The sequence below is a fragment of the Engystomops pustulosus genome, chromosome 10 (genome assembly GCF_040894005.1).
Source record: "Engystomops pustulosus chromosome 10, aEngPut4.maternal, whole genome shotgun sequence".
Lineage (NCBI taxonomy): Eukaryota > Metazoa > Chordata > Amphibia > Anura > Leptodactylidae > Engystomops > Engystomops pustulosus.
In genome coordinates, this window is record NC_092420.1 from 33,734,334 (window position 1) to 33,760,990 (window position 26,657).

General features: G+C 43.1%; 1 protein-coding gene and 1 long non-coding RNA gene across 3 annotated transcripts in view; one reads left to right on the plus strand and one right to left on the minus strand.

The window, feature by feature from the left end:
* LOC140104489 (uncharacterized) overlaps positions 1–19,903 on the plus strand; it is a 28,332-nt gene extending 8,429 nt beyond the window's left edge. The window contains exons 2-3 of the long non-coding RNA XR_011850337.1: positions 14,251–14,330; positions 19,543–19,903. This is a non-coding gene — a long non-coding RNA (uncharacterized lncRNA). The remainder of the gene's footprint in view (positions 1–14,250; positions 14,331–19,542) is intronic.
* GRAP2 (GRB2 related adaptor protein 2) overlaps positions 1–26,657 on the minus strand; it is a 153,127-nt gene that overhangs the window by 37,893 nt on the left and 88,577 nt on the right. For both annotated transcript variants that reach the window (XM_072128061.1, XM_072128060.1), the window contains exons 3-4: positions 14,974–15,065; positions 6,941–7,060 (exon numbers count right to left, since the gene is read on the minus strand). In XM_072128061.1, the coding sequence (XP_071984162.1) occupies positions 6,941–7,060; positions 14,974–15,065 (212 nt within the window). The remainder of the gene's footprint in view (positions 1–6,940; positions 7,061–14,973; positions 15,066–26,657) is intronic.

Genomic DNA, 26,657 nt, shown 5'->3' on the forward strand with positions numbered 1-26,657 from the left:
TGGCTCTTACTAACATTATGTAAAAATGTCTGCTTTGTATTTTCTGTTGCAGCATTAAAGCTAGAAATAAATATTAAATAATCAAGATAAAATGTATAAATTGGTTCTCGTATGACCTGACTGAGATGGACAAAGTGGAATTTGTTGTTGTTGACAGTGGCGTTACGAGAATCCCCTGGGACAAAATATTTAACGGGGACCCTACATTAATGCAACAACCCCCCCCTCCAAAACTACCATCAATATGAAAAGAAGCAAAAATCGTATGTATCCTGTGCCAGGAGCAATGATTAGTATCACCTCCATAGAGTAATATTAAGAGTATTGACAATTTACCAATGATAAGGATGTATAAGGCCCAAATAATACCGCTACACCATGACTGCTTCTATAAAATGTTATTAGCACCAACAAATATACTGGCAGTGTACCCCAATATACCACAATGCTGTGAACTGCGCAAAACGGACGTGATTATCCATCATCATAGTTTATCTACCCTTCTATCATAACCCTTCAGAATAATAATACCATGTTGGTTTACCCACGCTGCATACATTCAGTGCACCCTCTGCCCTCTTGTTACTTTAGGGCCCATCTACTTTTTAAGCTAAATGGCCACTTATCTGCTTCCCCCATCAGGTTAGGATTCTCCTTTCCCCTTTAATTTTATTGGTTTCTTTTTCCCCACTGTAGTGTTCCTTTTAAGAATGACTGTCCACTTTCATCTCACTTCCATCTTATCCCAATGTTCTTGCCCCCTTTCTTCTTAAGTGCACCTTTTATTTGCTCACATTCTTAACCCCTTAAAAACATTTCTCTTTTTTGCATTTCCATTTTGCCATTTACATGAGCCGTGCAAGGGCTTGTTTTGTGCGTAACGTATGGTGATGGCATTAAATATTCCATGCTATGTCCAGGGGAAAAAATCTCAAAAGCAGTGAAAAAAGTAAAAAAATGTGGGTGTTGCCAGTGGGTGTTTTTTTGCAATGAGTCCTGCTTGTATGGCGAGGGCTCAGCCCATGAGCCCTTCCCATACTACCTTAAGCCACTTGTGACATACTAATACGTCACAAGCTGATAAGGAGTTTAAAAATTCCTTTTTTTGCCTATATTCTTAATTAAAGCCTCCATTTACACCCATTCTTTATTTATGCCCCCTTTTTCCCCATTGTATCATCATTCATTTTGCCCCGTCTCATTATATCCCCATCTCACTTTGCCCCTTTTTATTCTGCCACCTCTCTTTATACCCCAGATCATCTTGCCCCTTATTATTTTGCCCCTTTTGAATCTGCTGCCGACCATTCTACCCCTTTTCGTTCTGCCCCTTGGTCATTCTGCCCCCCAGTAATTTTGCCCCTTGTCATTATGCCTCTCCATTATGCCCCCTGGTCATTATGCCCGACGGTCATTAAGAAATGGCCCCCTTAGAAGCTTTCATAAACCGCTGAACTGAGGAATAAGGAAGGAATGAAGAGGGAAAAGAAGGGAATAGGAACAGATTTCTTTAAAAAAGTATATTTTTATTGTTTAATGGACTGTTGATTTATGCTATTTTGTTTCACTTTTGTTAAAATTTACTTTTATTATATCTTTATCTTAATAATAATAATTCCTTTATATAGCGCACACAGATTACGCAGCGCTGCACAAAGCAGGTCAAATTGGTCCCTGTCCCCATGGGGCTCACAATTAAAACAACCTAACAGTATGTTTTGGAGTGTGGGAGGAAACCGGAGTACCCGGAGAAAACCCACGCAAACACGGAGAGAACATACAAACTCTTTGCAGATGTTGACCTGGGTGGGAATCGAACCCACGCTACTCACTCAGCCACCGTGCCGCCAACATTAAACACTACAAACCTCCCTGTCAGGGTCCAGCAATGGACAATTCTCCCTCTACACAGTCATAATGGGACATCATTTACTAGGCCCAGACTTTAGGCTTCAGAACAAATTGTAACCCAAGATACCACATTCCCTTCCCTTGGTGGTTCTGTGTAGCTTCTGTAATCCACTATTATAGACTGGCGTCTTGAGGGTAGACTCAAGTTACCAGGTTCAGGCATTGGGACGCTTGCTTTATTCTCCAGTTAACCAAACCCGGCTCAGAACCCACAATGTCACATAAATGTATGATAGATGGCAGTCTCACTTTTCTCTTGGTGATTCCTGGTTTTATGATCATTGGGAAAGGAGAAGTGACTATGAGTGTGTAACTTTATTCTTTCCAAATTGCCACTTGTTGGGTACATCTACCAATCCCTGAAAGAAGATTACTCCCTAAAAAGCTAGATATCTTACAGTTTTACAATTTCTTAGTAGCTTTCAATTGAACAGCTGTAACATGCCTGAAGGTCTAGTTTCTATAGATATATTGCCTAACAACTAGTCTTACAGGCCACATATCCATAGCCACCAACCGGTCTGATCCTGATGGTCCAGACAGGGGAAAAGTTGGAGAAGACAATCATGGTACTTGTTTTACAAAAGTCAAATTTGAGATCCCAAACTCACTTTTTTTTGGGGTGGGGATTAGAAGGAAGAAAATCTATCACGAGTATTATGATTCTCTATACCAAAATATTACATTGCTCTGAAAAAACTTTTATGTGTTTATTTATTTTGTTTTGCAGGAGCTTTATTTTATTTTTTAGAACTAGCATTTTACTTTTATATCTGTTTATAATTGTTTAAATTAAAAGAAAGCGATTACACAGGTTTCTGTATTGTACAGTTTGTCTCCTCTGAGGTGTGGATTTTCCCTGTATGATCAGGAGATGGGATCCCTCCCCCCACAAGGTTTTCTCTGATTCAACCTGAATTTGCCATTAGAGCAGTGCAGTAACCAACTCAAGCTCAGGACAACAGAGAGAACACCAGTAGCCCAACTGAAAAGTTGGAACCATGCTGCGGATTCTATTCTAAGCTTTCAAGTATTGAAATTTCCATTCTACTCCATGCCTCAAACACTAAAATGCAAAAAATATTACAGTAAAACCACTTTACGAGGCTGAGATGATGCATTATGTCAGGTATAAATACTACCACTATAATGATATTGAATAATATTCAAGATATGAATACATATTCATACAAATGAAAACAAAAACAACAAGAAACAAGGACAATAATACAACCATAAAAAAAAGTACAAGATTTTTTTATTTTTTCTTTACTGAGAGAAATTAACTCACCTGCTCATTGTCCTGCTGGTCATAGCAGGAGGGCGCTAACCAGGCAATGGCCAATGAGTGTCTTGGACAAATTGACCAATGAGTGAGGTGGACTCATTATTTAAACCTGACTGGTTCTCCTGCTCACTGCAGTTATTCCTATTGTTTAGTCTTTACGTAGTTTGTCACCTGGGTTGCCAGTGACTACTCTCTTCTCTTGACCTTTGGCCCGATTAGTCTTCTCTTGGTTCAATCCAGCTCTTTCACTGTTTTTACTTTGATGCCTTTCTACATTCTGGTTTGACCTCTGTACTATCCATGTCTGCTGCCAGCAGCTGCCAGGGGAAAGACAGTTTCCTTCACTCAGGGTTTGCTAGCAGTTTCAAGAGGGTTTAGGCAAGGCCCTAGTCTGCAGGGATGTCACCGGGCAAGATTGCTTAGACTCGTCATGTCTGGCAGCTGCTGCCAAGTCTGGTAGAGGATGCGCCTTTTGCTAGACAGATTCTGATAGTACAAGGGGTTACAGTATCATTTTTTTGTGTGTGATTGATGGTTGACTTCTCCTATTGGATTATAGTAACCATAGTATTGACATTTTTTTATTTACAAATTGCGCCTTTAATGGTGTTTTCAATCTTGCCCTAGATCACCACATATAAATATACATACTGTATATGAAATCATCTGTTTTTCTCGTCCACACAGTTTGGCAGCACAGGGAGCATTGCACTTCTATATGGATTTATATTCCTTTCCCTGCACAATTCCCGAGAGTCGGAGAGTTGTTATTGGGGCTTATGTCTTATAGTTGCCCACGCGTTCCAGAATGTGAAGATCACAAGAAGATCTCTTTATAATGAGAAGAGAAGCTGCCTGCTGAGTAGAGTGAAGCAGGGAAGGGATTAACCCTTCTGCTGCCAAAGGGTAAACGCTATTTTGGCGTAGTGTAGATAGAGATTTTACTGTAATCAATTCCAGATGCAGTATTATTTTATATACTGTTTTCAAATCTATGTTTTCATTGTCCAGGGTTCCCACAGGCAGAGAGGCTGCCAGGTCCCAATAGAAAGTATGAACTAGATCCCCACTTATAATGTATTTATTGCACTGGTCTCTTCATATTGAAAAAAGACACAATAGGCATCCCTGAAGGTTTTGGGCACCTTTGGATGCACTCAAATTGCTCCCCTGTCATGGAAAGCATTGTGACATTGAGTTCTACACCTAGTAGGAAATGTGGATTCTAGATAGCAGTGGTATAGAATATAAAGCTAATAGGACAGCTGTGTACAATGGTTGCACAAAGGGTGGAACGTCAATTATAATTTATTACAGCATGGTGATATAGGATACTATTAATTTAGACCCACAGTCAGGTGAGGAGCTGCAGCCATATTACAAGGTTTTATTTGTATCTCCTCATCAGCAATGTCTCTTGTAGATAATTTAGCCAAATTTGCTGGTAATCTCTTATAAAGTTTCTGGATCAACATCAAATATATCTTCAGTAGAGATTTTTTCGAACTGTCAGGATCAGTGGAAGTGGATCCTCTGTACCACTGCAGACGATGACGAAAGCCGACACCCGGGACGGAGTCTAAGTGGCACCTGGTCTTCACCAGAGCCCGCCACAAAGCAGGTTGGACTTGTTGCGGCGTGGTATCACCAGGTCATTCCACTGGCACGACTTTGTCCGCAGTGGCAGCCAAGGCATAGTACAGAATTGTAAGGCAAACTTGTGGTCGGGAACAGGCAGAAGGTTGAGAATGGCAGCACAGGATCAGAGTTGGGGACGTAGCGGTAGGTCAGGACAGGCATCACGGGATCGGAGTCCGGAACGGAATCGAGGTCACAACTGGAAATCAGGATAATCGCAGAGGGCATGAAACAAAGCTTTCTCTTAGGCACAGAAACACAAAGATCCGACAGGGGACACAGGAAGGGGCTGGGAATTTATGAGGGAAGGTGTCAGGCCAGCGCCAATTATCGGCGCACCAACCCTTTAAATCTTTGTGAGCCGGTGCGCGCACGCCCTAGCAGACTGGGACGCACATGCCAGACTGCAGGAGCCACTGAGACCACCGCTGGAGCCAGGAGAGGTGAGTACTCCCGCAGGCAGGCTCTGGTGCACCGGGAGGCACACGGGTGCACCTGCGACCCAAGATACGGGTTGCAGGGGCACCTGTGATACGAACTTCGGGTGTGTACTACGTGACCCAGACATATTGCTGGATTGGTCGTCGTGCAGCCGATCCAGTAAACTGATTCCTCCAACCATAGCTTTGATTGCTCAGGAAGACACCCCTGGCCAATCACAGCCATGGTTAGTAGCTAGGAGTGTCAATTTGCCAGATTGGCTGAATGGCTACCTGCAGATTGGCTACCTCTTACAACTATAAGAGGTAGCGGCTGCCAGAGCAAACACCATTAATTGCTTAAAGCATAGACTTCCATTTATTGTGGCAAAGTGAAGCTTTGCCTACATACAGTATGGTGGAGCTGCAGTATATCCAAGTAATATCCAAACAGCCTTTGGTATGTGTGAGAAACTGAACATTACATTTCCTGATGTCTCTCTTTCTCTCAACTCAATTTCTTTCTATATAAAAGTCTCAATAAAAATGTAGCCATTACAAAAAAATAGGAAGACAGTGCAGTGTGCTTTAAATTAATTCATTAGAGGCAAACGTTGGGGGGCAATGTAGCTGGAAATCTGTCTGGTCTTTAGCTGGCACTTAGCTGTTCACTACTTTTAGCAACTCCAACATTTTCTAGCACTCAATATAATAAATAATGGTAAATATTATTTTCAGGTCTCTACTGTCATATGGGCATAGCCAGGCTGTCTACCTCGGCCCATGTTTATTGGCAAGTGAAATCGCCCTGAAATGATGCTTTACCTTGTCAGATGGGTGACTCTGGGTTTGAGTTGACAACCTTTTTACTTGATTTGCCTCAGCTCTGTGTTGGTCTCTCGGTTTCTCTTGTTTGTTTGTTTCACTGTTCTGTATGTGAACTCAGGGTAGGGACCATCGCCCAGTTGTCTGTGGTTTAGTGCGGGTAGGGTCAGAGGTGTTAGGAAGGGCAGGGCTTGCACTTCCATGTCTTTACATCAGCATTCAAGACCTTATTATTGTGTTGAATGCAACCCAAATAACCATAGAAACTTTGAAGAGCAAAATAGAACTATGTGGAGTCTAAATGATATGACCATAATATAAACCTATAACATACTATGCTTAGGGAAACTAGTCTATAGGCAATACACATTTGATGCTTATTTATGTCCTGAATAAATTAATCCAACCATACAATGTTGGGTCACCCCCTTCAGTCTAATGTGTAGGATCACCTAACTTTTATAAATTGTTAATTGTATTTCATGCTCTAGGTCCTAGGTGGGGAACCTATGGCACTGGTGCCAGAGATGGCACTCGGAGGCATCTCTGTGGGCACACGGGCTATCTCCCAGGCACAGAGTTTGCCAGACATGGCATCTTCCTGCAGTCTCAGGCAGTCCAAGTAGTGCCCTGCTATTTTAAAGTGACCCATCCTGTGCTGCTTGGTCCTGTCCGAAGAGTGAAAAGGTGTCGGATTGGAGCTCAAAGATTCTGGTAGCAATAAGTTTGTTACTGTCTAAATTGCCGTGTTGGCACTTTGGGAAAAGCTAGTGGTTTTTGGGTTTCATTTTGGGCACTCGATCTCTAAAAGGTTCGCCATTACTGCTCTAGGATTTGTAAAGTTATAGAACAAACATACCTGACTGAGATGGAAAATTCCCCTTTGGAGGTTTGACTGGCACGCATGATGAAATATCCAACTTGCTTACTCATCAGTACATTCTCTGCTTCATTACGGGTAAGCTTTTCACAATACCAACTGCCATGTCAGAAGGAGAAGAATATTTATACATATGAAAGATTCCTGTTCATGAATATAGTTTAATTTAGCAAAGATGTTAAAGATGTGTGTGTATATATATATATATATATATATATATATATATATATATATATATATATATATATTATTATACACACACCTACAGATTCAGCAGATCTACTACATCTACAATTCATATATTAACTTTCAAACATTTTGCACATAGATACAGGCGGTCCCCTACTATAGTCCTAGGCTGCAATGATCAGCTGCAAAGTGTCTGTAATGAAGCTTTATTAATAATCCTTGGTCCCATCACAGCAAAAAATGTTTAAACTCCAAATGTCATTGGGGCCAAAATTTTTTTGTCTGGATCTACAATTATAAAATTTCAACTTACATACAAATTCAACTTAAGAACAAACCTCCGGACCCTATCTTGTACGTAACCCGTGGACTGCCTGTATATATTATGTTGCAGCATATTTTAGTTCAGTTTTAAGAAATTCTGCCAATATTCACCAGTATTTTAAAAAGAGGCTTTTCATCCATAATTCACTAATTTAATACATGACACCTAATGATTCATCAAAGTCATAACAAAGCCCATTTTACTGCCTAGGGAATTTCTATTGAAAAGGCATAGAAATACATTTACTGAAATCTGAATTATAATGGATATCCATAGACCGAAATTATGAAATACACTATAAATTGTAGGCCCCTCGTGTGTTTTATACATGGTCCAGCTGTATACCCCTTCACTTTTTTCCTATTCCCATTTGTTAAAGGAAACCTACCATTAGGATGCTACTATCAGAAGTAGACCTAATGGTAGATGCCTCCAGCCTGCCTCTGCACTAATCTGAAATTTCTGGAACCTAACCTAATTTATTACCAAAATATAGTTTTTAAACATAAAAATTAACTGTAGAAGCTACTGGGGTGTGTACTAGCCTAGCCACGCTCCAGTAGCCTCTGCATTTAATTTACATATTACTAAAATAAGTTTTTAAAAAATTAGGTTGGGTTCCAGGATTATTAAATTACTGATGAGGGCAGAGGTGGCAGGAGGAATCTACCATTAGATCTACTTCTGATAGTAGATGCCTCATGGTAGGTTTCCTTTAAAGCACCATTGTCAAACACAAGGCCCGAAGTCCGATGTTATCTGGCTCGCCATTTGTGTCGTCGGGAGCACAGAATAGAGGCAGAATCTGATAATCACCTTTCCTCCTTGCGCACATCACGTGTGCCGGCTCCAGAGCCGGTGCGTACAGTGGAAGAAAGCAGAAGGAAGAAAACGGCCGCTGGCACTGATTCATGGAAGCAAGGCAAGGTGAGTAAAATGTTGTTGTTTTTTCTCTCAGTCGGACAGGAGAGTAGGAGTGCTTGCTTAAGGGAGGGGTGGATAGTGGGGGCACTGTGGCTAATGGGGGGCACTGAAACTGCTGGTGGGGGCATTATGGCTACTGCGGGGCACTGTTACTGCTGATGGGGGCACTGTTACTGCTGATGGGGGCACTGTTGCTGGTAGGGGCACTGTTACTGCTGAAGGGGGCACTGCGGCTACTAGTTTAAAATGAATTTGTCAGCAATGTAAAGCTGTAGACTGTTAGTTAGCAGGGCTAGATAGTTTTGTGTGTTATTAGTGCTGAAGCAGCAGGACTGGTTAGTGCAACACCCTCGCCGATGCAATGGCGAGGGAGGGTTTGCGAATACGTCCCACCTGCATGTAATCACCTTACACTACATGGTCCTGATAGGACATAGCGGTATTGCAGTGGTGAATCCTGCCTGGCAAGGCAGAGGTTAAGTATTTTGTATGATGCAAGATGCTGTTGTCCAATGATATGTGTTACATCCTGTGCTCTGTAAGCTGAGATGTGATTGGAGGAGCAGCCACCACCTGACCAAAGGGAGGTAATAAAACCCCCTGGCCAGGAATGTTCTGGAGATTATTCTAGTAAGGGGAACTCTGAGAGAAGTCTCTCTCAAGAGAGGAGTTCTTTCAGAGAGGATTCTAGTCTAGAGAGATTCTAGTGTAGGAGAATCCTAGAGTGAGTGAGTAATCTCTGTCTAGCCCATACCAGAGCAGGAAGAGCCTAGCCCCTGCCTCTGAAGAGTGGAGTCTAAGACTAGAGTTAGTGTAGTGAGGAAAAGGGGTATCATCTTACCTTTAAAGGTGATACCTGAAGCCCTACAGGACAAGCTGAAGCTTCCTACCAGGACACAGCTGCCTCCCAGCCTGCCCTCTACATCCAGGCTGGTGAACTATCTCCTGAGGCTCCCTCCAACTCACATCTCAGCACTCCATCTACCTGTTAAAGGCACGTTGCTGCGGTTCCTGCCGGTTCAAATAAAGAACTGTAAGTTGTTTTCTTCAACTTCTGTCTCCGTCTGGTCCCTGCTAATACGGCTGCCTTCATCACCGGCACCCTGTCCATCACCCAGAGACTCACACTCGGGACATTAAGGGGTTGCCCCAGGGAGATCCGCTATAGCAGCCGCTCCCTCATCTTTTCTTGCCAACACCACCCTGCTGGAGACCTGCCAGGCGGTAGGACAGCCCTCCGGTTCCCCCGTACCAAGCACCGTGACCATAGCGTGCTTAGGCCGCAACCTCCAGCCACTCCGGTACCGCGGGCCCCGGCTGTCTCCAGGCCCTGGAGAAAAGGTTAGGCCCCGGTGGGGGATGTTGCAAGTGGCGTCACGAACAGGATTGATACTTCTGTGCCTTATTACGGCATTAAAGACTTTCCTTTATTAAAAAGACTGTGCTGCCTAACCCTGCTGCCATCCAGGTTTAGGCCCAAGTAATTGTGTGTTTCTGGATTGAACTGTGGTAATGCTGCCACGTGCTGTCGAGCGCCGCTCCAGCACTCAAGAGGTTAATCCCTGCAAGAACTGTACCAGCTCTGCTACATCCGGCGCTGCCGCGCCTGAAGATTTTTACCTCAGAATACTGTTTCAGCTTGTGCACCAGGGCCTGCTGGTATTCATGCATTCTCACACTCCTTTCCTCTCCAGGGATGAGAGTGGAAAGATTTTGCTTGTACCGTGGGTCCAGAAGAGTGAATACCCAGTAATCGGTGCTGGAATAAATTCTTTGAACGCGAGGGTCACGGGATAGGCAGCCTAGCATGAAATCTGCCATATGCGCCAGAGTCCCAACGTGCAAGAATTCACTCCCCTCACTGGCCTGACTGCCCATTTCCTCCTCCTCCAACTCCTCTTCTTTTGCCCATACACGCTGAACAGTGAAGGACTGAACAATGGTCCGCTCTTCTGTCTCGCCAACATTCTCCTCCTCTTCCTCCACATCCTCCTCCACCTCCTCCGATATGCGCTGAGAAACAGACCTAAGGGTGCTATGGCTATCAACAAGGGAATCTTCTTCCCCCGTCTCTTGTGACGAGCGCAAAGCTTCCGACTTCATGCTGACCAGCGAGTTTTTCAACAGGCCAAGCAGTGGGATGGTGAGGCTGATGATGGCGGCATCGCCACTGACCATCTGTGTTGACTCCTCAAAGTTACTCAGCCCCTGACAGATATCAGACATCCACGTCCACTCCTCAGTGTAGACTTGAGGAAGCTGACTGACATGACTACCAGTTTTGGTGGAAGTTGACATCTGGCAGTCTACAATCGCTCTGCGCTGCTGGTAAACTCTGGATAACATGGTTAATGTTGAAATCCACCTCGTGGGCACGTCGCACAACAGTCGGTGAGCGGGCAGTTGGAGGCGGCGCTGCGCTGCCCTGAGAGTGGCAGCATCTGTGCTGGACTTCCTGAAATGCGCACAGATGCGGCGCACCTTCGTGAGCAAATCAGACAGATTGGGGTATGTCTTGAGGAAACGCTGAACTATGAGATTTAACACATGGGCCAGGCATGGCACATGTGTCTGTCTGCCGAGTTGCAGAGCCGCCACCAGGTTACGGCCGTTGTCACACACAACCATGCCTGGCTTCAGGTTCAGCGGTGCCAGCCACAGATCAGTCTGCGCCGTGATGCCCTGTAGCTCTTGGGTGGTGTACCTTTTATCGCCTAGGCTCAGCAGTTTGAGCACCGCCTGCTGTCGCTTAGCGACGGCACTGCTGCTGTGCCTAGAGCTACCGACTGATGGCGCCATGCCCACGGATGGTAATTCGGAGGAGGAGGTGGAGGAGGGGTGGGAGGAGGAGGAGGCATAGTAGGCCTTTGAGACCTGGACCGAGGTAGGCCCCGCAATCCTCGGTGTCGGCAGTATATGACCAGCCCCAGGGTCAGACTCGGTCCCAGCCTCCACCAAGTTAACCCAATGTGCCGTCAGCGATATATAGTGGCCCTGCCCGGCAGCACTTGTCCACGTGTCCGTGGTCAGGTGGACCTTGTCAGAAACGGCGTTGGTCAGGGCACGGATGATGTTCTCTGACACGTGCTTGTGCAGGGCTGGGACGGCACATTGGGAAAAGTAGCGGCGGCTGGGGACCGAATACCGAGGGGCGGCCGCTGCCATGAGGTTTTGAAAGGCCTCGGTCTCTACCAGCCTATAGGGCAGCATCTCCAGGCTAAGCAACTTGTAGATGTGGACGTTGAGGGCTTGGGCGTGTGGGTGGGTTGCGCTATACTTCCTTTTGCGCTCCAGCGTCTGGGGTATGGAGAGCTGAACGCTGGTGGATGCTGTGGAGGATCGTGGAGGCGAAGATGGGGTTTTCGCATGGGAGGTTTTTGGGCCGTGGTCCTGGGCAGGGGGCTGACTAGCAGATGACACAGGGGAAGGAGCAGTGGTGTGCCCGGCCGGAGGTGAACGGGCTTGATGCCATTGAGTGGGGTGTTTAGCATTCATATGCCCCGGAGGTGAACGGGCTTGATGCCATTGAGTGGGGTGTTTAGCATTCATATGCCACTACTGGTGGTAGTTAAGCTAGTAGTTGTGGAACCCCTGCTGATCCTGGTTTGGCACAGGTTGTACACCACAGTCCGTCGGTCATCCGGTGTTTCTTTAAAGAACCTCCAGAATTCTGAAAATCTAGCCCTCGCTACGGGAGCTTGACTACGGGAAACATTTGGCGCTGATGCACCAGCTCTGGCCCTGCCTCTCCGTCTGGCCCCACCACTGCCTCTTCCAACTTGTTCAGCTATAGGACTCGCCTCCGTCTCAGAAGCACTGTGTTCACCCGGCCTATCAACCCAGCTTGGGTCTGTCACCTCATCATCCTCCGATCCCTCAGTCTGCTCCCCCCTCGGACTCCCCCCTGACAACCGTGTCTCCTCATTGTCCGACACCTCTTTACACACTTCTTCCACTACGTCAATAATGTCATCATCACCCACAGACTGCGACCGGTGGAAACCTGGGCATCGGAAAATTGCTCAGCAGCAACCGGACAAGTGGTTTGTGACTGTGGGAAGGGTCCAGTAAACAGTTCCTCAGAGTATGCCGGTTTAAATGCCAAATTTTGCTGGGAGGGGGCAGACTGCGGGGAAGGAGGCTGAGGTGGAGGAGCTGGAGGAGTGCTGATTTCGGTGACATGGGTGGACTGCGTGGAAGACTGACTGGTGGACAAATGGCTAGAAGCATCACCTCTTCGCACTGTTCTGGCCTCAACAGTGCTTTACCACAAGTCCCAGTAACTTGAGACATGATGAACCTAGTGTAGCTCTGCGGCGTTCCCCTGCTCCCTCATCAGCAGGTGGTGTCTCATCCAGCCCACGTCCACGCCCTCGTCCTCTACCCCTAGCCCTCGGGTTAAACATTTTCCAAATTAAAGTGTAAACTGCTATCGACGTGTAAGGGTACCACGTCATGCTGGGTGGAGTGCAGAGTCTCCTGGCTTGTGATTGGCTCTGTTTATGGCCGCCAAAAATCACAACGGCGGGAGATGCCATTTTCTCAAGCGGGCGAAGTATTCGTCCGAGCAACGAGCAGTTTCGAGTACGCTAATGCTCGAACGAGCATCAAGCTCGGACGAGTATGTTTGCTCATCTCTAGTGCACATACATTTGAGCATTGTTGGGTAGCAGAAGCTTGCACCCACTCTGTGCAGTAAAGTAGCACATGCCCACTGAGAGCAGGTGAAAGAGGTGCCGGGACTGATATGTATGAGGTATATTAAACTGGGTACCATTAATGGACAGCTACCATAAGATAAGATGATGGTAGATGCATAAACTTGCCTCCCCATCCTGTCCCGATTGTCAATAACCCTCTTTGATCATGCGTAGCCGGAGAACAGCAGAGAGCGAGCCGGTAAAGAGCCGGTGACATCACCAATTGTTCGAGCATAGTGTCGCTGTGCCAATCCCCTGGGGTTGTGCATAAATTACTCATCGGTGGAGTCAGGAGGTGCTCAGTAGAGCACCCCAGGCACATTTGTATACATTATAAAGCTTATTTTCTTTGACAGCAGGCCTTTCTAAAGGATAAAAAAGAAGTTATTTAGTTATACACAGTTATATACTTCTCTAATAAATAATGTTCCTAAAATGTAAAAAAATCACCTACTCAATAAAAATAAGCGATCAAACATATGCAAAAACGTATAAAGCTATTTATATAAACAACTATACATATCACATGTGCAGACACATACATGCAGACATATATATATATATATATATATGTGACCCAGTCATGTTCCTACACTTTTCTATTAGGGAATACTCTCTCCTTCTCACGTGTATTTGAGGCGATTAATATTTTTAGTCTATAAACCAGCACACGTTCAGAAAGACATATATACAGGCAGACACACATGCTGGCAGGTTCACATACATAGAGGCAGACAGATACATATACACAAAGACACACATGCATGCATGCAGGCAGACAGACACCGATACATGCACATGCATGCATGCAGACACATGTTGGTACACATAGATGCATGCAGACACACCCAGATACATACAACTAACAAACATACTGACAGGCAGACACATCATCACACATACAATACACTTATTATATTGATCTGTAATACATATCCATACATGTCATCACAAGCCCTGTGGTGTCTGCAGCAAATCCTGGTATCACACAGAGCAGTCTCCACTGTTCCCCACCTCCACCTTTTCGTCCCGATTTCTGAGCTGCCATATTTCAGCTTCTGCATCTCCAAGTGAAGAGGTGATGGGGGTGGGGGGGGGTGGTGGTGGTGGAGGGTGTTAAACTATAATGTACTACCTTCTGCCTCACATAGGGCTCTGAATAGTTAAGATGAGTGGAGGAAGAACAGTTCAGGACACAGCACATCCCCAGTCCTCCAGTGACCTGATGGAAGTAAGTGAAGATGTGCAGAGCAGCTATGATATTGCTCCACAGCATGTGAGGGCCCCTCAGCAGCTCTTTGGGCCCCCGCACTTGCCCAGGTATGCTGGGTGCTGGAGCCTGCCCTGTTTGGGTTATATTATTTAGTATATATGGACATGTTAACAGCTTTTTTAGCCACTCAGTATTGAAACATAACGAATAGCTATGTTAAGATAGAGCAGGTAGTTTGTTATGCCTAGATCCCTTCTAGTGTTTCACACCCCATTCCTAATCTGTGCTACTACTGTATAATGACTTCATCAATACAACATCTGTTTTGAGCAATTCCCCTTTGGCAGGAACTCCACTCTTTAGAAAGTATATCTTTAGAAAGTTTTGAGGGCTTTCTGGCCCTCAAAACTAACTAGCTATTCCTAACCTCATTAATTTTGGAAATATGCCTCCATCATCCAGTGCCATGCTCCCTGTGACTATACCCTAGTACAATTTAAATAGTGCAGTAACCGTAACTTTAGGAGACAACACACATCATAATCATTACAGGACATCTGATATAACAACAATTCTACTTGATGACTGCCAGTTCTGTGTCAATAAAAATTCCTGGCATTTCTTTGTGAATGTTTTGGATTTAGCTCCCCAAACTACAAACCTTGGAGTCTGCATGTCCACGTAGTTTTTTGGAACATATCCCTCATTGCCTCTTAGTTCAGCTTTAAACCAGTTATCATTTGCACCAAGGATCTGTCAAGAAATAAGAAAAAATATCTGTCATCTTCAAAGCCTACTAAAACGAATACATAAAATAATACACCTCAAAATAATTACAAAAGATTTATGAATGTGAAAGCTCCAAAAAATGTTCCTTGGGGGACAAAAAAACTTTGTTGAAAGGGGTAGACCTGGGAAACTATAGTAACAATGTAAGATGAGAATAAACAGCAAGAAAAACACTCCAGGCAGTTGACCTAGGGGAAATATAAGAAGAATTTAGAACATTTTATTCAATGTTGTACCAATCAGATTTAAGTTTCTCAAAGGGTTGGATAATTATTTTAACCCCTTAACGGCATGGCCCTTTTTTGTTTTTTCATATCCATTTTTCACTCCTCACCTTCAAAAACCTTTTTTATTTTTACACATAAAGAGCTCTGTTATGGCTTGTTTTCTGCGTAACAAATTGCACTTCATAGTGATGGCATTGAATATTCCATGCTGTGTACTGGGAAGCAGGAAATAATTTCCAACTGCAGTGAAAATGGTGAAAAATGCATTTGCTCCATTTTCTTGTGGGCTTGGATTTTACAGATGTCACTGTATGCCCGAAATGACATGTTACTTTATTCTTTGGGTCGGTACGATCACGGGGATACCAAATTTAAATAGGTTTCATAATGTTTTCATACATTTACAAAAATGGAAACCTCCTGTACAAAAAAACCCCTTTATTTTACCATCTTCTGGCGCTTATAACTTTTTTGTACTTTGGTGTATGGAGCTGTGGGTGATGTCATTTTTGCGACTAGGACTGAACGACCTTTTGATCACTTTTTATAGAATTTTTTATATTTTTAAAATGGGAAAAAAGTGCCATTTTCGACTTTCAGTGCTATTTTCAGTTACTAGGTTAAACGCAGTGAAAAATGTTATTATTTTTTGATAGATCGGGCATTTACGGACGTGGCAATACCTAATGTGTTTAGGATTTTTACTGTTTTTTTAAATTTATATCAGTTCTAGGGAATTTTTGGTGTTTTTTTTAGACCCCTAAGGTACTTTAACTCTAGGTTGTCTGATCGATCCTACCATATACTGCCATACTACAATATGGCAGTATATAAGGAATTTTCCACCTCATTCATTAAAATGTACAAATCTCACATGAATGGGTTAAAACGAGACAGCCTCTGGTCTTCGGAAGACCCGATGCTGTCATGGCGACCGATGACGTCACGGGAGCGACAATCATCACCAAGATGGAGGTGCCCATCTTTTTGAAGCCGCTGGCAGCTTTGCCGGTGGCGATTGATGGGATAACACCCGTGATCGGTGCTAGCAGAATGCAGCAAAGACTTACCAGCTATGGAGAGGGCTTGGCCCGTGAACCCTCTCCATGTACACGCACATGAAGCGCGCCATACTTTTACAACGCAAATCGGTAAGGGGTTAAGGAGATTTACTTCCCCAGAATAACTGAAGAAGAGAAAATTAATCTAGAAGGCCCTGTTACCAGGGAGGAAATTGAGGGCTTAAAACCCTCAAAGAACACAATGCCAGATCCAAACAGATTTTCTTTTAGCCGTATAAAGTATATGAAAAAGTGGTGGTGCCCCTTCAAAAATGAGATTTGCCAGCTACTGATGTAACTGGCAAATCAATAAATGCAAATAAATGAAAAAAACAAAACTCAATGTTATTAATCACTAAATGGAGCTTAAATAGTGTGCTGTTATAGTTCACAAAATATTATGGGTTTTCTAAAGAAGGCAGAGTTTTCTCCAAGATGGCTAACACAGGATACTGCAACTCCCATGATCCCTCAGTTCTCAGTAACAGCTCCCAGTGATGTCCTGTTCTGTTACCATAGTAATGTTGTGTGTATAAATGTCATTACTACATATTACTTCAGCCTCCCTGAGATGTCTTCCCATCACGATACTGGCATTACTTACTTTGGAATCATCACATACTGTATAATACAGCCAACATCCACCGTTTGTGAAGAGGGCTCAACCCGTGACCCCTCTTCATACATCCTTAACAGCATTTATATTTTCAACATGTATGTCAAAATGCATTTAAGGGTTAAAGCCTTCCTTAGATTTTTATTTTGCCAGGCCATACAACAAACAGGCAGCATATGACATCCTGATCATTCCAGAATGATACTGTCGCAAAGTACAAACTGGCCTGCAAAAAACAAGCCATCAACCAGCTCTGTATCAAAAAAAGTAAAAATGTTATGCCACTTGAAAGAGATTTTTCCCACATTAGGGTTTTATTTGGTAAATTTTGTAAAACACTGGTAAAAGCATCTCATCCCGCAATAAAATTGCCATCACATGGCCCCAATAACGAAAAAGCTAACATTTTATAGCCTACAAAATGAGCCAATGAGGAAACTAAAATCCTGGCAGCTGCTGATCCCTCCTCCTGTTCTGTGCCCCGCTGTGCGTCCATATAACAAGTAACGACCACATGTGCGGCATCTCTGTACTCGAGTGAAACTAGAAAAATTTAAAGATGGGTTTTGTCTTTTCATCTTTTGGAAATGTGTAAATTTTAGAGCTAAATGAACATATAATCGGCAAAATTTGACCATTCTAAAACACCCCTATTTTTATTTAATTACTATGAAGATCTCAAGGGGTTAACAATCTTCCTAAAAGCTGTTTCTGATAGCTTGAAGGGTGCAGATTTGAAAATGGGTGATCATATAGGGGTTTTTTAATGCTAAATATTTAAAATTTTATTCAAAACAGTATTTATCAATTCTGAAAATACAGAAAATCGATATTCGATTTGTAAGTCACATGACATCAAAATTATCCAGACTTTTAAGAAATTATGAAAATGTAAACTAGACTGTCACGTCTGCACCTGCTGTCTCCTCTATCCGTGCTGGTACCATTAGGAGACACTGAGTTTTTCGACATCCTGCAGTCTGAACTAGGCTCTATGGCTGTCTGACCTGATGTCTGCCACTCCCCTCACTGATTCTGTCTGGCAAGAGTTAACACTGTGGAACTGTAATTGCTTGGTCCATCCAGCTGTGGCAGGACCTAGGTTCCCTATAAGTGTCCAGTTTAGCTTTGACTCCTTGCTGGTCAAACTGCTATCTTGCTGTGTTCACTAGCTTCTCTTGCATTCAATAGTTCTGGTTTGTGATCATTACATAGACATACGGTTAATGTTATTCAGCAACTTATTTAGGTGGTAAATCTATCTGCCTGAAAACGCGCTGATTTCCAATTTTCAAAAAATTCATCATTTTTTCATAAGTTTTGCATTTATTTGCAAAAAGAATCAGCCAGAATTTGCCACTAAAATGAAGTACAACATGTGAGGAAAAATCGCTTTGATAAGTAACAGTGTTCAAAAGTTATAAACATAACAAGTGACGCAAGTCAGAATACAAAAAATGGGACTGAGCCTTAAGCTATAAACTGCCTAAGTCCTTAAGGGGTTAAAGGAAATCTACAATCAAAATCCATCATGATAAACTAGGGACACTTGCTCATAGATCCCTGCGGTGTGATTGTGGTAATCATCTTATATTTATTATCAATTTTATGTACTTGCACCCGGTGTTTACCTTCTTTACATTTCAATAAACCAGAAATTGGGAAGCTGGGGGTCATCCAGTGGCTTAGCCCCACTTGCTATGGTTCATTCAAAGACCCCTAGGGTTAAAAACTACGAGATTGGATGAAGAAAACTCACCCTTTTCTTTACTCCACTGATGGTGCTGTTATTCCATATATATTTAATATATTTTAAGTTGTTAAATCGAAACCAGAAATAAAAAACATACTAATGGCACATTTACTAAGAACAGTGCAATCTGCGCTATGTGCAGGTTGTATGTGTATAATGCAGAGTCAGGATTTCTGGCACACGTTCTGCATGAATCTGGCGCCCTCTGCCCTGCCCGACAGAGTGCTCCACTTATTTTTGGTGCACATTTAACATAGGGTGTGCAACACATTTCTGTCATTCTGTCGACTGAGCCCCGGAACGCTCCCATCAATGCAGAAATTTGTGTCACATGATGCCTAGTGCAGCTGTGCCACAAAACAGTCGCGTGTGACTCAATTGTGGCACGGACACTTCTTAAATATCTGTGCAAGAAGTTTGCACCTAAAACAAGTCCGACAGAAAATTGGTGCATGGCCCTTAGTAAATGTGCCCCATAATCTTTCTTTTGTGTGTCTGTAGGATTTGCTCATCTTCACTGCAGCCAGTTGTATTACAGGCGAGTCACATTCAGAAGATTTCTTGCCTCAGTTTTCATAATTATAAGAGCCAAAAGAAAAATCAATGGATCTTTTTAAATGGTTTGGTGGCACTGGAGTCACTGAAATATCCTTGTTGTCTATTCTATGGATGCCCAAGCTCCAGGTGGTTTTCCACATGTGACAATAAAGGCTTTGACTGTGAACGTAATGAGAGTTTTATGTATCACCATTCATTTCTTGATAGAGATTTTTCCTTTTTAAAGGATGTGAAAAGAAGTTGAAGGGTCAAAAAATACCTAATGATTCAGAACCAGAAGAAAAGGGGCAGGTCAGGTGGAACCAAGCTCCTGTCATTTTCAGCTTCTAAACCAAGGGTCATATCATCCTGATTATAAGGATTCCGATCTATTCTTGGCAGAGTGAGATGTGATAACCTTTCCTAGGCAAACAGTTCTGTATTACTTGTATTATTGCTACTGTATATCGCAGCAGATCCACTCTGATTGTCAAGACATCTTGTAGACCTTCCAGAGGAGAAAGATTAACAAATACGAAGCTTTGAATAAAATACTTTGTGAATAGTGTGTGGGTTTTAGTAGACACAACAGGGTCAGTTACTGAATAAAACAGGTCGTAAAATAACAAGTGTGTTTATGTCGAGTCTATTGGATCAGCATACAGGTCCCTGTTCCCAGTCTTAGATAACTGAATGGCAGAATACAAAAAAAAATCCTATTAAGTTACCTTCCCAGAGCACAGAATAACAGCAAGGCCAGTTTATCGGTATCCTCTATGGATTACACAAAGGGTTCTGTCTCTATGTTAATTGACTGAAGCTTTCAGAGCGTGGATGGAGAGGTGAGGAGCTGGCAATTTCATTTTATCCCTGCAGCTATACATTGCTTTGCTCTCCAGGGAAGAAAAAGGCGCAAGGAGGGTAAAACCTGAAATTGTATTTATTTAAAACATTTTGGAGAGAGAACAATCTTGAACTTGCCTCTGTCTAGGGAAATTATAGCAGTTTGGTTACGGAGTCTCATTGTGAGGACCAGCACAAGGCTTGAATATCTGTATAATTTAGAAATGTAAATGTGAAGCAGGAAACTAAAACATAATTTTAGCTGAAGAGAACCATTTTTATCACACAAATCATTCTAAATGAGATTTTAGCTGACTATTCACATGAGTTAGGAGGGACCTCCACTCCTAGATGACAGACACTCCCCCGACAGCAGTTCTATGGGAAGAGGATGATCTGGAATGTCAGATTTCCATGTGCTCACTCCATTTGTCCTACGGTGAGATACACCAACACCAAAGGCGTAACCTCCCCTACCTATTGAGAATACTTTTGCACTCTTTTGGGATGATTTGCCAGTATATCAATGCAATACTTTACATGTTTATTTTCCCTTTAGAGTTATAATCGTATGGGAATCCAAAAGGTTTCTAAGACTTGTGGTAGTGCAAGGTTCAATAAGTTAGTAATAACTAACTGTTAAATTGTTGGTATTTGCTATAAGGAGTGAGATTTGGAATACAGTTTGGGAACGAAAAGGTTTGCCGTAGGAATTGGCCTAAAACATTTGTGAGTAACCTTAAAGGGAACCTGTCAGCAGAAATTGTCCTAACAAAACACTACTAGTATGTCGTCAAGCAGCTGAGCACCTTCTAGATCTATGGTGGCGAACCTATGGCATGGGTGCTAGAGGGAGTACTCAGAGCAATCTCTGTGGGCACCCAGGCCTTTTCCCCTAACACAGAGCTTCAAAGACAAGTTGAGTGACTCTAGGCCTCCTCTTGCAGTTCTGGGTACCCCAGGATATGCCACATACAGTTCTATTTAAAGTATAATCCAAATTTCTCCTACTTTCTAACGTATTGGTATCCTCAAGATGCCAATACAATTAAAAACTGTGGCAGAGGAGTGAGCAATAAGTTGCTGATTAAATAGCCTTGTCGGCACTTTGTGATAAATAAGTGGTTTTTGGTTGTAGTTTGGGCACCTGAACTCTAAAATGTTCACCATCACTGCTCCAGATCATGTCTATTTCATGGCCCATCGCGGTGGCATCATCCAGAAAATCAGCTTTGAAGCGAGATGTAATTTGGTTACATAAAGTCAAGGAGGCGAAAAGTTTAACACTGAAGTCAAGCTCTCCCCACCTCAGAATGCCCTCTTCTCTGTAATTGGTGACTCTGAATCCAGACACATCACTAACCAGATCTCCAGAAGTCTGGTTTAAGATGTCATTCACAGGGCAGGAGGCATTCAGTGGCAGGGAGAGCTTAACTTGAGTGCTGAGCTCTCCGACTCCATTACTTTATACAACCAATTTACATTGCACTTCAAAGTTGATTTTCTGGATGATACCACCAACCTGGGCCATAGGAAAAAGACATGATCTAAAAGCTGCTTCACAACATACTGGTAGTGGTTTAGTAGGTAACTACCATATTTATCGGACTATAAGGCGCACAAAAAAATTGTTTGATCCTCTCAGAAATCAAAGGTGCACCTTATAGTCCAGTGTGCCTTATATATGAACCAGACTTACAGACAACAGCTGCCTTGAACTGTGCACAGGTCATTCATTCTTATAATCAGGTGCGCCTTATAATCCGGTGCGCCTTATATATGAACCTAGACGTTTTAGCAGGCATTTATTGATGGTGCGCCTAATAGTCCTAAAAATACGGTACTTGTCTGTTTCTAAAAGGTACATATATTTCATATATATTTGTCATATATTTCCCAGTGCTTGTCGTTTCTTCTTCCTTTCGTTATTTATTCATATAATCCTTATTATGACTGTTGTACTTAAACAATATTTGAACATGTCAATCTGTATAAGTGCATCTGTTATAAATAGGGCAATGTCTTACCATCTATTATTTGCTCCCAGGTGCCAACATTTAGCGAACATTAGCATCATATATGCTAAAGCTGTAAACTTCACTAATTGGTTTGTGGTTAATTGGCTCAGTCTATTAAAATAATGATTTAAGCACAAAATGGCTTCCTAGGAATTGTAGACAACGGATAATAAATGACTCTTTATGCGAAGTGGCATCAAAATAAGTATAATAAAATAACTTGGTTATTCTCCCACCCCGGCTGATTATTATAAAATGAATCCAATGGAAGTTCAGACAAGAGACGCTCCTTCCATTGATTACTGCATTCGCAAAGAGCAAAAAAGGCGCCCTATTAATTTAGCCAAGTGTAAAAGTAATCATAAGAATAAAAGCAAAACAGATTATGATATCTATTGTGCCTGCTTCAAGGTGGCAAAGATTAACAAGGCTAATTTAAGCTTTTAACATTCAGCGTTCACAGCATAGTTACCATAATAAATATAACACATAAATCATGGCAGTTGTATAGTAAAATCGTGCTTAATGCAAAATCCATTTCCAAGAAAAGATTAGGGACTATTAAAATTGCATACCTTTAAACATAGCATTATATAAGCGTACGCCACGTTAAGGCATTAATAATATATTGTAATGCTTCACAGCAATATGCACAGAAAGGCTTAGGTTGTTTTTATATTTAGATTTTTTTTTATTACCGTTATGGGTGATTTGAAGTTTTCTGTTTTTCTGAAGAAATCACTAGTGCAAGTGTGTGATCCCATTATTTTACTTTATAGGAATTCCTTTTGTATTGTTGTACATGGTGAATATGTTTTAGACAACCATATTTATAATAAATTTGGCCTCACTGTAATCTAGAGATCAGCTTTTATTTCTAGGGAAATTGTTGGCTGCATACAGCAAAGAAATGGAGAGGAAATATGCACTGTTTCACAGCTTACTGCTAGGATAATAATCCTTATTTATATAGCACCATCATATTCTGTAGCGCTTTACAAAGGGGGCACTTACAAATAAAAAACTGCATTACAGAGTAGACACAGTGGAACAATAGGAGTGAGGGCCCTGCTCACAAGAGCTTACAGTCTATGAGGAAGAAGGGATGACACATAAGAGCTTGTATAATGGTCCAGCTATTCTTTATAAGGGAAAAGAATGAGATTATTCAATAAATAAAAATTCTGCTGCTTGAACCAGCCAATATCTTGTATACAGATTCCAGGGTCAAAGAGACGGCAGTGAAGTCTGTAGCCTAGTATCTGGTGTTTGTTGGATAACGGACAGGAGGACACAAGATGGTTTAGTAAAAGAGAGTTTTATGCAGTTAGGGAATGTGATAGGCTTGCCTAAAAAGATAATTTTTAGACCATGTTTGAAGCTTTGGAGGGTGGGGATTAGTCTGAGAGTCATTCTGGGAAGGGCATTCTGGAGAATTGGTGCAGCTCAGGAGAAGTTCTGTACACGTGAGTGAGAGGTTTGATGGAACAGAATACTCTAATATCGCTGGCAGATCAAAGAGCATGGGCTGAATGATAGAGAGGAAAGGTTGGGAGGTGCAACATAATGAGGAGCTTTGTGGATGAGTTTAATTATTTTAAACTGTATTCGGAGTGTTCAGTTACATGCAAAAATTGCCAATTGTAGGTAATCCCCAACCTAAGAACAAGAGACTTACAGACTACTCCTAGTTAAAGATGGACCTCACTGTGACTAAACTTTAACCGCAGGCAGCAATTATGAACTTTAAGAGTTATCAAAGTTATGTACAGTGAAGCTTTATTGTAAAGTGTTCTAATGACAACACAAATTTTGAAAATCCAATTGTCACTGGGAAACATTTTTTTTTTCTGGAATTATACTTACAAAACATACCTGTTCTGACTTGTATAAAATTCATTTTAGGAGTAAATCGACAGAACTTATCTTGTTCATAACCTGGGTACTGCTATAAGGAAATGTAGCCGTAATTGCCACCTCCTGGGGCAAAACTGGTACGTTCGAAAATAACTCATTAGGTATTTAAGAAGTGCCTGAGACACATTTCTGGCACATGCACATTTTTTTCTGGCACACATATTTTTTGGTGCACCCTGCATTGTACACAGGCAAGCACGCTTTTCTCTTAGTAAATGTGCCCCAACGTCGCTCAAAAATTTCAAATTCTTCTATAACGCCTTATAAACCTTTGCCAGGCTGGAGTTTTATTTGAGGCAAAGTTGTGACTTTATATTGTTGTTTGAGCCTTTCATACGTCTACATTTGGAGTCTGCAGTTCTATCAGGTGGAACACGGGAAACTCCGATGCACCGAACTTTGCTATAATAGTTGCACATTATGGTCAAAATATGCAAATGCAGCAAAAAGATGCAAATATTGAAGAAGAAGAAAAAAAGAAAAGCTTAAGATAAATTACCTCCTTGTATCTTTGTTTTGCATCAGTTTTCTAGAAAAAGTGTAAATGGTTTCAGAAAAACCGAACAAAATTGGAAGATACAATTTGAAATGTTGTCTGATGGACATTTTTGCTTAAGGCAAATAGTAAGAAAGTCAATGTAGAAACAGATAAACCCCAATGTACATTAAACATCGCTTCGTTAAAAGTACAGTTTTAGAAAAGTGACATGTCCTCTTACTGATGGGGTTTACGGCTCCAAATCTGGGGACCCCAGTTCCATTTATTGCTGCGTTCAGTAGAAATTGAGTTACCGTATATACCGGCGTATAAGACGACTTTTGAAGACAGAAAAATCTTCTGTCTTCTCTGGGGTCGTCTTATACGCCGGTAATCGTCTTATACGGCGGGTCCCGGTGCATGGAGAGGGCTCACGGGCTGAGCCCTCTCCATAGCCGGTAAGTCTTTGCTGCATATTGCAGCAAAGGCTTACCGGTAACACCCGCGATCAGTGCTAGCACCGATCGCGGGTGTTTGCACAGCGATGGCTGCCGGCAGCCTGAAAAAGCTGCCGGCAGCCTCAAAAAGACATCGGGGCGCATACTCACCCTCCGTTGGCCCCGATGTCCGCGCTGTGCTGTCTTCAGTCTTCCGCGCCGTCTTTATTTTTCTGCTGGGCGCCGCCATGCTTTTCCCTGGGGCGGCGCCTAGTATGACGTCAGCAGCGGCGCGTCATACTAGGCGCCTGCCGGGGAAGATCAATGGCGGCGCCCGGCAGAAGAAAGAAGACGGCGTGGAACACTGAAGACGAGCCGCGCAGACATCGGGGGAGCATCGCAGCACATCGGGGCCACCGGAGGGTGAGTATATAAGTTTTTTTTTTTTTTTTAATGCTGGGCTGGGCTGTATACTACTGGGGGCAGTGCTGTATACTACTGGGGGCAGTGCTGTATACTACTGGGGGCAGTGCTGTATACTACTGGGGGCAGTGCTGTATACTACTGGGGGCTGTGCTGTATACTACCGGGGGCAGTGCTGTATACTACCGGGGGCAGCGTTGTATACTACCGGGGGCAGCGCTGTATACTACCGGGGGCAGTGTTGTATACTACCGGGGGCAGTGCTGTATACTACCGGGGGCTGTGCTGTATACTACCGGGGGGCTGTGCTGTATACTACCGGGGGCTGTGCTGTATACTACCGGGGGCAGTGCTGTATACTACCGGGGGCAGTGCTGTATACTACCGGGGGCAGTGCTGTATACTACTGGCGGCAGTGCTGTATACTACTGGGGGCAGTGCTGTATACTACTGGGGGCAGTGCTGTATACTACCGGGGGCAGTGCTGTATACTACCGGGGGCTGTGCTATATACTACCGGGGGCTGTGCTGTATACTACCGGGGGCAGTGCTGTATACTACCGGGGGCTGTGCTGTATACTACCGGGAGCTGTGCTGTATACTACCGGGGGCTGTGCTGTATACTACCGGGGGCAGTGCTGTATACTACCGGGGGCTGTGCTGTATACTACCGGGGGCTGTGCTGTATACTACCGGGGGCTGTGCTGTATACTACTGGGGCAGTGCTGTATACTACTGGGGGCAGTGCTGTATACTACTGGGGGCAGTGCGGTATACTACTGGGGGCTGTGCTGTATACTACTGGGGGGCTGTGCTGTATACTACTGGGGGCTGTGCTGTATACTACTGGGGGCTGTGCTGTAATGGTAATGTTGCTGTTGTATGCCTTATGTTTATGAGCGACAGTTTTCCTGCTATATACCTGCATGTCATAAGAATTTACATTAAAAAAAGGACCATGTTAAATTCAAATCTGTTTTTTTTTTTAATTTTTACCGGTGTTTTGTATGCGTTGGAAAAGGGGTAGTCTTATACGGCGAATATATCTTAAACTCTATATTTTAAACAGGAAAGTAGGGGGGTCGTCTTATACACCAGGTCGTCTTATACGCCGGAATATACGGTATATTCTGCTAAAGAGGGGTCATGACTATAGTGTATGTGCTGATGGGGAACACTACACTTCATTGCAAATGTCATCCATGAACTCAAGGGTATTATGGGAGCCTGCTGTAGAAGATATTAT